The sequence below is a fragment of the Pithys albifrons genome, chromosome 12, assembly GCF_047495875.1.
Source record: "Pithys albifrons albifrons isolate INPA30051 chromosome 12, PitAlb_v1, whole genome shotgun sequence".
NCBI lineage: Eukaryota > Metazoa > Chordata > Aves > Passeriformes > Thamnophilidae > Pithys > Pithys albifrons.
The window spans coordinates 15,367,329-15,380,764 of NC_092469.1; the positions used below are offsets into that span (position 1 = coordinate 15,367,329).

At 47.7% G+C, this 13,436-nt stretch overlaps 1 protein-coding gene across 1 annotated transcript; it reads right to left on the reverse strand.

Annotated features, from left to right (window-relative positions):
• Window positions 1-6,441: 6,441 nt before the first annotated feature.
• On the reverse strand, window positions 6,442-13,033 carry HERPUD1 (homocysteine inducible ER protein with ubiquitin like domain 1). The gene is made up of 8 exons (XM_071567196.1): window positions 12,874-13,033; window positions 11,477-11,554; window positions 11,321-11,395; window positions 10,117-10,238; window positions 9,523-9,645; window positions 8,556-8,903; window positions 7,321-7,426; window positions 6,442-6,707 (listed from the first exon to the last, which is right to left on the reverse strand). Exons 1-8 carry the CDS (start codon window positions 13,003-13,005, stop codon window positions 6,543-6,545), a joined length of 1,149 nt encoding a protein of 382 aa, XP_071423297.1. The 5' UTR covers window positions 13,006-13,033; the 3' UTR covers window positions 6,442-6,542.
• Window positions 13,034-13,436: the final 403 nt, after the last annotated feature.

The window sequence follows — 13,436 nt, forward strand, 5'->3', positions numbered from 1 at the left end:
AGGGGGAATTCTGCAGACACTGCAGGAGGGGGTTCCCCAGGTGCTGCAGTGCAAACACAACAGAGGTTGTGAGGCACTAAAAATGGCACTTAAACCATCATTTGACAGGCTGAGGGAGCTGTGGGTTTTCAGCTTGGAGAAGAGAAGGTTCTGGGGAGACCTAAGAGGCCTTTCCACTATCTAAAGGGGGCTTATCAAAAACAGGGAGAGCTATTGGTTATACAGGCAGATAATGATAGGGCAAGGGAGAATGTTTCTTAACTAGAAGAGATTTAAATTAGGCGTTAGGAAGAAATTCTACACTCAGAGGGTAGTGAGGCATTGGCACAGGTTGACTGGGCCAGTACTTCACTCACCCAGAGAAGCTGTGGATACCCCACCCCTGGAAGTGTTCTAGGCAGGTTGAATGGGGCTTGGAGCAACCTGGTCTAGTGGAAGGTGCGCCTGCCCATCACAGAAGGTTAGAACAAGATGAGATTTAAGGCTCCTTCCAATCCAAACCATTCTGGGATTCCATGACAAATTGACAGAAATGCTGTTAAGCTGGATGTCACATGAGCTCATGTGCCTGCATCCTCAGCAAAGCTTTCAGTAAAGACACAATCCCATTTGTGGCAGGACACAAATTCAAGAATGTTGCACAGAGTTGAAGATCCAGAGAAGACACTGCAGCAGGGAAGCAGCCCCACTGAAGCTGGTGTTGGTCACTGTTAAGTGAAAGAGCAGGATCCAGGAGGCCAGAGCCACCTCTCTTCCCGGGGCAGCAATTCACACCAGCATGGAAAAAAGGGAAATTTGGCATTTTGATACAGGGGTATTTGTCACCAGTGTGCCAGGGTAGGTAAAGGCAGAAAGTTCAAGACTCCAGACTCAAATGGTAGAATCAGTGCATTTACAGACCCCTTACAGGCCACCTCCCCCACCCCATCACTGATGCAGAGGCTGCTGTTGACGGACAACCTGAGCTGAGAGAAAAGGAAGACAGGGAACTGCCGGGCATTGACCTCCAATGGGAACAGGAAGGCTGGAGACATTCTGCCTACCATAGCAAAAGTACGTGGAACACAGAGATGCTGTGAGCATCCTTGTCCTGGAGTGACCAGGCAGAGGCCACAGCAGCAGGGACTCCACAGCCCACCCTCCTCCCAGTGCAAGGTCAGGCTAGGAGGAGTCAGGTCAGATTTAAAAGCCTAAGGAAAGGTTAATTTTGGCCAGCAGGAGGCGGGGCAGGCTTTAAACCCCAAAGAAAGGTTAAGCACCCAAGCTGCTGTGTAGTACTTGCAAAGGGGATGCTGAAAGATGTTTTGATAAATATTTGCTGTGTAAGGCTGTATCTGAAGGCCATGCACCACACATGTACTTACCACCTTGCAGGGGACTGTCCTATAAACTGGGGTTGTTTTTCCCCAGGCTGTCCAGGGCAGAGGTACACCACAGTGCCATTAATCTTTGTGCTGCATTGACCCAAACATTTGGTGTTACCCTGCAGCTGCTTCCTGAGAAAGCCTTCCAGGTACCCTGCCCCACATCCCTCTGTCAGCAGGATTGGCTCCAGCACCACTGCCAGGACTCACACAGCAGCTCAGCCCAGGGATGGCAGGCGAGCCAGCACAAAGCCTGCTGTTTCCATCTGTCCTAGAGGCTTATAAAATTGAGATGAATAATATATTAAAATAATTCTTTTTAAAACCAGTTAAGCCAATTAAAGCTCTGCCAACATTTGAATACAGATTCATGATTGCAAATGGAATTGATACTACCCAGCTAACTCAAGAATTCTCAAAATTTTAGAAAGAGTAACCTGGAATGTTCAATCACACAATAAGGCAAGGCCTCTTAACCTCAAAGAGTCTCCTTGGGCAATGTCCTGATCCCAGGAGAGGGTTCCTCAATGCAGCTCCAAGTAGGACCATCTCCACTGACCCCCCTGGCAGGGCTCTATCTATACCCCAGTCAAATTTGACCCATGGCCAGATATGGTCACATCATCCCTCACTGTCTGGGGTCTGACCTTCTGCTCCACCACAGCCACCATGCAGATGTGATGGGGGTCAGATTAAAGCCAGCCATGACATGACTGAGGTTGATGGCAGGTCACTGGCTGGGGGCCCTGGATCCCTGCTGGGATGGGTGCTCCTGCCACACCATTTCACACTCAGGGCTCACCAGCACAATGCCCTCCTCAGTCCCCTACATTCAGCACCAGCCCTTGGAGGCCAGGCCAAGACCACACATTCCCCATTGTCCATGGTTGTGTTACCAAGCCCCAGCAGCAGGAATCTTGGGCTGAAAAGACTCAGCTTTGAAGACAGGTCATTTCTTACAGTTAAAAGTTTATGACCATGAAAGGCTTGGGTATTAGGGAGCAAATAAATTCACAAACTTCTGTTTGTGAATAGTGAGATTTTCACAGGGTTGGGAAGTAAGCCACTTGAGGTTTTCCTGACCAATAAAGTCTCACAAGGTTTTCAACAAAATTCTCCTAAATCCAATTCAGTTCCTTCTCTTCCCTACCAGGATCATCCACAGCAAACTCCAAAAGTGAAAAAATAAGCTGACACACACAGGTGGCTCTAGGTCAGCCCAGGCTTTTCACAGCTGAGGCTGCCCAGGGCAGCTGGCCTGGAGCTGGAAGCACAGCCAGCTGTGTTTCTGCAGCACTGATCCCTCACTACCAAATCCAGACTGAAAGGAGCAGCAAATACAACTTTTGGTGCTAATATAAGAAATTGGGGTGGTTTTTCTGCAGCACGGGCCACTTGACCAGGCACAAGACACAAGCCCAGAACCAACATTTCCCAGGATTTGCCCAACCCTCCCAGGCAGGCAGCTGAGCATAAAATGACCTCAAGCCCCTCACTGCAGGTTTGGAACCTGGCTGTACACCAGCACCGGTTCACCTCTATGATATCATTCCATTTGACATTCACACCACATCAAAATACTAGCAGACATTTCAAGGGCTGTTCTTATGAAGCAGAGGAACTGAGGTGAGATGATGAAGATGCAGTTGACATATTTGGTAACACGATGGGAGAATAGAGCTGGGATGGCCTCTGAGGACAGACCTTTTGGGTACACAGCTTTGCAAATCCCCCTAGCCTCACAGCCAGAAATGGGTCACAGGGCAAAGACCAGAGGGAGGTTGTAACACTCAGATGAGCAAGTCTACAGCTGTTGGAATGTCCCTGGCTGCTGAGAACAAGCACTTGCACAACTGAAACAGCTCTTCAGAGAAAAGGGGAAGTCACACACCCACGCCCCACCATCCACAGTTTATCTGCTCAGCAGCAACCTCCTTCTCATGAGACTTATGGTCCAAACTGAGGACAGGAGCATACCCGTGGCAGCAAACACGACTTCAATGGTTTCCCAAGCTGCCTGTTTGGAGATTCCGCAACAAGAAAAATGCCTGAGAAGAACAGACTGTTCATTTCTCCCCAGACTTGTTTTCAGTAAGGACAGAGAACTGCTCTCAACCGGCAGAAACTGCCAGAGCATATCAGGTCACACAGCAGCAGGGGACTGGATTTATCCTGTTGCTCACTTTGCCACCCCGTGGACCATCACTGCTGCACAACCTGCCTGTTCTCCAGTAACCCGCACAACACACAGCTGAACAGGTACAGTGCTGCAGCACTGCTGCTCAAGCACATCTGCATATAGCTGTGCTTATGAGTGTGAAAAGGAGCCAAACCAGCAGCAGAGTAACACAGCTTGAAGTGTGAGCCAAGACAAACCCAACCTCCTAAACCCACAGCCTCAAGGCCCCTTTTGTTCTCTGCAACTTCCATCCCTGCACAGGGGGCAGAAGTTATTCCCAGAAAACTGTGGAACTCCTACACTCTTTCAGTAGCCTTGCTTTGGAAGATTCAAGGCTCATTTTTTTCTGATGTCTAACCTGGGTTTCCTCAACTTCAAGCTCATGCTGTCACCCACAGCTGGCATGCAGGCTATACCCCTTTCTTGCCCTCCCTCCTTACACACCTCTCTATTTACATTGATGTCCCTCTAGGCTGAGCTAAGTCAGTTCCTTCCACACCAGCCTGTCTCAGGTGAAGCAGAAGCCTCCATTGGTCAGGGATTAGTGACAAGGGCACCTTGGACTCCCAACTCCAAGTTAACACCAGGCTGGCTCAGTCCCCTCAGGCAGGCGCTGCTCTCTCACATCCTGGTACTCCTGTGTGGCTGCACTGCTGGCAGCTGCCTCTGCAGGATTATACAGCATTTACTTCCACATTAGGTGTCCTCTGCTGTACTCACAGCTTCTCTCCACCCCGATAGTAGAGGTTAAGCCTTTCACTGAGCCATTAAGGAAACACTCAAAGGCACAGGAGCCTCACTGCATCCCTCCAGTGGCATTAGCTACACTTCACTAGTTTTCCAACTAATTCTAAACTCATCTGCCTGCTCATGGGAGTAGCAAAAGCCTCAGGACAACAACAGATGTTTTGCTGTTAGATTAGAGATTTCAAAGTAATCCAGCACTGTGTGCTTGCTGCCTAAGCGATACCAAGTTTATTTCTGGCTGCCAGGAAATACCCTCTCTTGCCAATATTGGGCTCAGGCACAGCACAGTGGATTTAGGCACTTTGCCATGACACCTGAGTGGTAAGTTTGCTACACCCAGAAGGAAAAAAATATCCATCATCCACAAAACACACTTATGGAATGCCTCCAGTGCAGTGCCCCAGGATGCAGCTGCAAGAGCTGCAGGTGGTACCCAGGGTCAGGGGAATGCTGTCATCTGGCACTCACCTTGTGACTACCAGAGGGCACAGGGACACAGCCTGAGGGCACACAAGTCTGGAGATGCCTTTGATCAGTGACTGGGACTCCAAGAGTGGCATCTGACCAATCAGAGCACTAGCAAGGCAAGAAAGAGGGGGAATCTCCTCCAAGAACATCCTCCAATATTTATGTAGGATATACCTGAATTAACAAACTTTACCTTATCTCAAAGTACTTAATTCTAAATATGTAAGACTATTTTACCACTGTCCTACCCACCCATCTTCCAAGTCTTCAGCAAACAGAACTTGTGGCAGAAAACTAACCTAGTAACAGACCTGGAAAGGAAATTGTTCAGAGGAAAAACACTACCATGATTTAGCTCACTACCACAGGAACCACCAACAAACCCTGTCTAACATCAGCCTGATCCTGAATTGGAAAGATCAAGCATTACCTATTACAGCTGCTTGCACGAAGTCATGCATATCAGCCCCGACGAGACACTCCTAAACAAACTGACCTGCCAAGTGCAGGCAACACTGAGGAAAAGCATTCCATGAGTGGCAGCTGTTCTGGACCACACACTTCAAGTTAAAATCCTGAGCCAAGACCGTGTGTTGCAACTCTACCAGCAGTCACATGCAGGGCTCAAGGGGCCAAACTTTCCAAATCCCTGCAGAATCTCCTGCTTCAAGATGTCCATGGCCTCTTGGGACAGCCACTTTCAGTGAGCAAACACAAGCTACAAGCTATCCAAGGCACTTTAACTGCTAAAGGTTGCTGAACAAGAAACTAAGTCAAAAAAACTGAGTTTAAGGCTCTGCAAGCACCTTTTCCCATCAAATCCCAATGCCCTTTTCATAATTTTCCATAATAAAACAAGGCAAGAGCACATCCTGTGCTTTGTACAGGTAGTCTTCCAATTGCTGTGGAGTGTATACAAACATGGATATAAATGCCTGCAGATTTTATTGGAATCACAGCCCTTAACCATATCAGTAATTAAAGGGAACACAATGAAGTAATACAAGAAAGATGCAGTGGAGTGAGAATGCAAAGTTGAATGCAGACATTAGACCGCTTTAACTTTGCATCCAAAAGCAGTAAAGTTTACATTTTGCATAATTTTTTGCTAGATAGACCTGAACACACTCTTCTTCTCTCATTATCTGGCAGTGAGGGTGAAATAGGGTGTGTGGGAGAATTAAACCTGGAGTTTTAAGCTATCTGAATTTGGCAATGTGACATTTAGTCTGCAGCTTCACTGAGGTAATTGCTTATCCAGGTCAATGTCTTACAGTCCTCCACTTTGTCCAACAAGGAGATTGCACAATACACCCTTCAAAGGAAAATATTTACAAAGAAAATTAAAAATATGATTGAAGCAATTTAACAACAGATTTTTCCTAAAAATCTGCTAATGCATATCTAGCAATTTTTTCTTTTGAGATCCTACACTCAGTGTAATTAAAATAGCATTTGAAACATTCCAACAGGAATCACATTGCACAGAAGAAGCAATTTGCTTCTCTAACTTTTTTGCACACCTGCTCAGAGCCTGTGCATTTAGAGCACAAGTTCACAATGTCAAGCCTCTACATAGGTACCTAGCAAATTCTGTGGAACAAAGTTCTTTGGAATGAGGACAAGCATTTTAGCCTCTAAGCTGTAATGGTGTAAGGGTTCTTGCAGCTTTATTTGCTTGGCCCTTGAAAGCCAGAGGAAGTGTCTTCCATGCTTGGTTTGGAGTTGGTGTTGGATTGTCTCAGGTGTTTGTTGCAGTTTCAGACAAGTAGACTGGTGACAAATCAGTTGTGGGTTACTCCAGGCCCTTCTGGAAGGAGAGATGCAAAGAAGGTCTTGAAAAACACCCACACTGTGCTCATAAACGAAGGATTAGCCTGCTGCAGTTCTTGTAAAGCCTGTCCCTCATCAGGTGTCTCAGATTCATCTGCTCTGCCTTCGTTTCCTCCCTGCCAAAATAAAGGATATTTGGTAAATTAGAATTTCAGAAATGCATTACAAGAATCAGGTGTCAAACAGCATGTTTTGTTGCCCAAATGTCACTGTCTGAATATAAAATCTTGCAGGTATTCCCAGGTACAAACTCAAAGAAACAAGCTGCACACTGGTAGTACTGGTTAACTCCCACTGTATCCAAGAACACTGTCTAGGACAAACATGAAGCACCAGCTCAGGTGATTTATGTATTTACAGCCAATTAACTTTCACTGATATCAACAAGAAATGTCAGCTTGAAAGGCAAGACACAATGTTTGTAGACCCAAATCCTACAGAGGTGTAGTCTGAACCCTGTCCTCAGTTACAGCCTATGACAGACCACTCTCCATTACAGCTTTCTAAAGGACATAAGCAACTAAAAGATAACATTCTACCTAAAATATTTTGTAGAACAAAGGAATATAATACACCAGTAAAGGACTCAATGCAAATTATTCCTCTGTGGAAGACAGTTTCTTACAAAAGTTTAGACAAAAATTTTTGCTACTACACATGATCAGTAAACCAAAAGTGAAACTTGACAGGGTTTCATTCTCATGGTTTAAAAATATAGCAAAACAATACCTCTAAGTTATTGTTCTGGTCCTGGTTTGGAGCAGCTTGAGCAGCAACATTGCCTGGGAAGGGTTGCACTGGTCTTCGTCTAAATGGGAACCATCCAACGTGGTGCCTGGGGAGGGCAACAGATTTTAACTAAAGTTGTTTCAACATTACTTCTTCCTGTTACACCAACAGCCTCACATCTGATTGCTCAAAACTGCTGGCAACAAGTTCAGCATAATAAGGTCTTTCTGCCCTGACCCATTTAGCACTTTCAAAGCCTCCACTTCACAGCAAACTATGAGGTGGGAGGGAAAGAGGAGCATTTGTTCTCATTCCAAGCAAGCAGCATTACATCCAGGTTTGCATCCAGCATTCAGCCAGAAGTACAAAGAGCCTTGATTACTATGTTTGTACAACCCTGGGTAACTCCTCCATACTCCCCCTAAAAAAAGGGCATGAAAAGAACACAGAAAACAAGCACTACCTTACAAAAAGTATCTCTACCACACCTGCACTTTGTAACCCACAAGATAAGCTGTTCCCAGTTACACTTCAGAACTATCAACAGCAAAATTTAAGGACTTTTAATGAAACAATTAACCTTCACTCTCTAAGTCTACATTCCTGTTGGAAGAGCTGCTTCGGTTTTAACTCCTAGACCTACTAACAGGAATTCAGAGGCCTACACCACTTGCTTTACTGATGATCAAAGAATTTGAGAGGACAGATTATCTTTCTCAGACAAGACATCCCAAGTGTGGCAGCTGAGGGTCCACTCATTATTCCCACACCCAGAGATTCAAAGGCATTTCAGGACACTGCATTCAGTTCAGCAAAAACACACTGGTGCATGACTGAAACAGCAGGTGTAAGACCCTCTTCCCAGACTTCACTGACTTGTTTCCCAACAAGCAACTGTCATTCTCTACACTGAACTAACAGGTGTGTCTGTCCTACACTGCCAAGTTGCTGGGGCTTTACCCTGGGAGCCACTTTTGTTTCAAGTAGTTTTCTAAAATAGAAATCCAGCCACCCCAGAAGCATTAGTGCAAAACCCTACTGAGATCACCTGCTGTCAACCACATTCTCCATTCAATCCAGACAGAGGCATATTTGTATTTTTGCTAAACACTGAGTTATAGCAGGACAGAGGAGTGGTTGAACCTTTCCAGGTACAAGTAGTGAGGAAGCTGAGTGCAAGCTCAGTACTCCAATGAAACACTCCTGAACAGTAAGTATGAATCCCATACACTTACAGATACATCAGAATGGTGCCGCCCATAACCAGGAGGAGTCTGCTGATACTGGAGTAGAAATAGACCATGTTGACAAAAACATATAACAGTGTTGCTGAGTATAGCCAGTCCAACCAGTCTCGATTGCCACCCTCCTCCTCTTCTTCCATGAGGGGACCCCCTTGGGCATTCATCCGCAAGTTCTGGTTGGCCACTGCGTTAACCTGGGCAGCAGCATTCTGGTTTCCAGGCTGGTTTTGTGCAGGAAATGGGTCTGGGAGAGAAGCTGGAGGTGTCACAGGTGCCACTGGTACCTCCTGAGAACGCCGTACATGGGATGGGTCACTAGATGCAGCAGTAGAAGCCAAGCTGGAATCAGAGAACAAAGTACAGAATGAGGCTTAGTCAAGCCCTTTCACACTTAACACAAGCACTGAAAATCAGTCTGTCTTTAAAAACAGTCAGATCACATGCAAGTAGAAAGCATCAAGTTTAGAGGCTACAGTAGGGTTAAAAACAGGTTTTAGTTCTACACCCTACAGCTCTACAGTGACCTCAGCAAGTCAAACTACACACTTCTTCCTTTACGAATAACATCAATACTTTTTAAAGAAAAATTTAGAGTGATCTCCAGGTAGTCTAAAAGCCTTCTGTAAGTCTCAGCTTGACCTCTGTATCACTGATCTCCAGTCAGTGCTGTGTGCTATTCTGAGCAGCCAAAAATTGCTAAGGCTCAGCAGCAGGATTACATTTTCTCTAGAGACACCTGCCCTCTTGATCAGTCAGATCTGCAGGGGACAAGATTCAGATCCAGTGGCCTGAACAGCAACAGAGCACCACATGGCAATCAGAGGTACATTCCCACATCATTCAGCACAAGTTATAATGTAAAAGAGTCTCCAAACACCATCAGAAGAACTGCCAGGAGCGTCAACTTCTTGTATTACACATTCTACTTCCTCCTGGTAGTTTAGGACAGAACACTTACTATTGCATGTAATACTGTCTTGCATAGATCTGCTGGAACCATGACATCTGAAGCATGCTGTAGGTTGTGTAAGCAGAGAAGCCAGGAGTCACACACTGGAAGGGATGCTGAGTTGTTTCCACCCTTGGTCAAAATTTGAACACATTCATTAGCAAACACTGGACAAACAGCAAGAGTAACTTACTACAGAACAATGTAAACAGGTTCTGCCATTTTGTGCATCCAAACAGAAAATTAATTCTTTCTAGGATATTAAAGTCACATCTTTACAGACATGAATAAAGGGAAAATTTTCAACTAACAGAGCAGTCCATTTTCCTTTAGATACCACATCCCTGGAAGTGTTCAAGGCCAGGTTAGACAGGGGTCTGAGCAACCTGATCTAGTTAAGGGTGCCCCTCAGCACATGAGGTTAGAGTAGGTGGCCATTAAAGGTCCCTTCCAACCCCAATTAGAAATTCTACGTCCTCTGAAGCTGTTATATATAGCCTCATATTTGGCCCATGTTCTATGAATGCAAGACCGTATGTGTGGCATAAGGAGCTGGTATCCAACACAAACACAACATTTTAAACCTTAATAAATTGTACTTACCCATTACTGGCTTCTGCTGAAGACTGGCCACCTGAAAAGCAACTCAGTCCTCTACCATTTGAAGAAGATACAGAGGGTTCCTGACTGGCTTCTGATTGTAACTTGGGCTGATCAGCTTTAACCTGGAGACAACAATGCAGCCAGTGAGGTTTACTCAGGACACCACACACACCTTATGCAAAAAGGTTACATCACAGAGTACGTTCTTTTTTTAACACTGCTCCACAGCTCTTAGTCCTGCACAGCACCACTCAGTGCTGACACTGCTTTTGGGCACCACGCCACAAGCACCTCCAACAGTATTTTAAAGCTCCTTAAAAAAATGACTGGGATGCAAAACTGACTTCATGTTACTCTTCCCTTTCACTAGATCTACACTGTGTTTGTTACTTTTTGTGCACACATTCAGTGCCCATCTGGTTATAAAAATGTAATTGGAGGAAACTGAGGAAACTGCTCTCAAGAGAGTTTGGCTTTTTGCTATGGCAAGTTTGTACTTGCATGCACAACCTGCTGTACACAGAGTTCAAGAGCTGTTCGGTGGTGATATATCTATAAAATATCCAGCCCAATCTGGCTCATATCTGGCAACCACCAGGCACAGGAAGGGTAAGCTCAAACTGCCTATAATGGGCAACAGGAACACACCTCTAGAAACATCTTCCCACCCACTTCAAAATAAGAATTGGTTTTGGCCATTTGCACTTGAAAACAGTAAGTACTAAGTTCAAGCTCTACAGCTCAGCCCATAAAGAGGAAGCCAAAGATGAGTCATTAATGAGAGCAGTTCAAGTGTCTCAGGTCTCAGCCTTGTTTCTTCCCCATACCACACATACAGATCAGAAACACTTCAACTTCTGTCTTCTGCCCACAACAGCCTGGGACATGACAAGTCATATTCTATTTAATAAAACTGAATTTGCCAGAAAGCATTTCTCCCCTGAGCAGTGTGTTACAACTACATGATAGTTTTGATATTTCTTAAGAGATGCCCTAAGAATCTCTATTGATGAACTGCAGTAATTTTTTTTTACTCAGCTTAATCCAAATACATTCTCGCATTCCTAAACAAATTCACAAAGTAATACTGCTGTTAACAGGGAAAACCTGCAGTCCCAGGGAACTTTAAAATAGCCATTCAACACTTCTCAGTTTTAGTTAGAACTGCAAGATTCAGAGAAGGTTGTTAACTCAGCTTAAATACCTCTGATTTCGTTTCTTGCACATTTGCAGGAGTCTTGAATTTGTACACCAAATGAAGAGCATGCAATTCCTCATGCTAAAAATGTAAGGGAAAAGATGTTAAAAAAAATCACTTCTCCTGATATATTTCAGTACATTGTAAAAGGTATTTTTATACCTTTGGCAGCAATTCTCTCAGACAGTGATGATCAAGCAGCAGCTTCCCAGAATAAATCAGCTTTTGGTCCTCTTCAGGCTTTGAAGAAAGACAACAAAGAGTAGGATGACTTCTCTGCCAAGCACATGCAAGTGTTACTAACACAACTTACAGTCAAGGGACAGGCACAGAGCTGGGAGCAACTCACACAGTAAGGTGCAGAGGGAATTGTGCACATCTGAATTCAGCTACAGTGAACAACTGAATGCCCAAGTGTGACATTAATAATACTGAGGACTAAATCAGCCAGAGGATATAAAGCCCCTTTGGCAAAAGACTTGGTTACATGCCATCTCTTTTACAATCCTGACAAAAACATCTGCGTTTCCTAGAAACAGAGGTTTGGAGTTCCATCTAATCTGATCAGCACCGGGGGTGGTGTTAAGTTACACTCCACCCAGTCAGACCCCGCAGCTCTTCACCTGGAGCCATCCCACGGCAGCCCAAGCAGCCTCTGGAAGCTCACCGAGCCTTTTTCTAAGCAGCCACATCACCCCGTGGGAGAGCCTGGCAAAAGCACAGGGCGGGCACATCACCCAGGGAACTACGGACAGGACAAGGGGAAATGGCCTCAGGTTCACCAGAGCAGATTTAGGTTGGGTATGAAGAAACATTTCTTCACTAAAGGAGCGTTAAACATTAGAACGGGCCGCCCAGGGAAGTGGTGGAGTCACAGTCCCTGGAAGACTTTAAAAAGAATGAGGAGACACGGCATTTCGCAATACGGGTTAGCAGGCACGGTGCTGCTCGATCAAAGGCTGGTGGTCCTGACGATCTTGGAGGTCTTTTCCAACCTTACTGATTCTATAAAGGCCACACACCTTCCAGTCCCGCGGGAACGGCGCCGGTGGGAGCAGCGGGACACGGCGCAGCTGCCGCAGCCGCTCTCACGTGTCAGCGCACGAGTCCCGCGGGGAAGTCACTTCTGCATTTCACCCCGAAGAGCCGCACAAGCCGCGTCACTCCGCGGAGCGGGCACAGACCCCGGACGCCCCTGGGAGGAGCCCCCGCTGCCCCGGGCGGGTGCGGGGTCCATGGCACAGCCCGGTGCCTCCCGCCGGGGATGACGTCTCGGAACACCCGCAGGACACGCCGTCCCGGCAGGGCGGTTAATGATTAACGGCGGCCGAGCCGCAAACCGAGTCCCAAAATAACTCGAGGCTGATGCAACCGGGACACCCCGCGGCGGGGGCAGGTGACAGCCTCAGGAGCCCCATGGAAGCCCCAGGCCAGCCCCACCGGAGCTCTCGCCGCTGCCCCGCGGGCACTGGGTCCCCACCACCCGGCGGGGCTGCGCGCAGGGACCCGCCCGTTGGGGCTGCGGGAAGAAGGGGAGGGCGGGGGCGTCGCGGACTCACCGGCGCATCGGGCAGGAGCTGGCGCAGCTCGGTCTTGAGGCGGCGCACGGTCCAGGCGGGCGCGGCGCGGAGCCGCAGGTCGCGGTGCCGCTGCGAGGGGCTCCGCACCAGCAGCGCCAGCGGCTCCTCCATGGCGGGCGCGAAACAGGCGGTGGCGGCGCCTCCCCCGGGGAGCCCTTTATAGGGGCCCGCCCCGCCGCAGGGCCGCGGTGGCCGCGCCTGATTCGACGCGGCGGAGCAGGGGGCGGGGACTTCCACGTGGGCCAATGGGACGGGGCCCCGCGTGCTTCGCCGCGAGGGAGCGGAGGCGCTGATTGGGTGACGCCGGGAGAGGGGCGGGGCTACTCCATCACCACGGGGACCGTGATCCGCCCCGCCCAGGCCGTGCGGGGCTGGCGGATATGGCGGGGGCGGTGCCGCTGTCACCCCTGTCCTCCCCTGTTTCCCCCTGTTTCCCCAATCTCCGCCGTCCCCGCGCCCTCTACCGCATCATCCCCGGCAGCAACACCGTTTTTAGGGATCCCTGGTTTCGCTCTTCCCTCTGCTCTCCGCCCGCCGGAGCA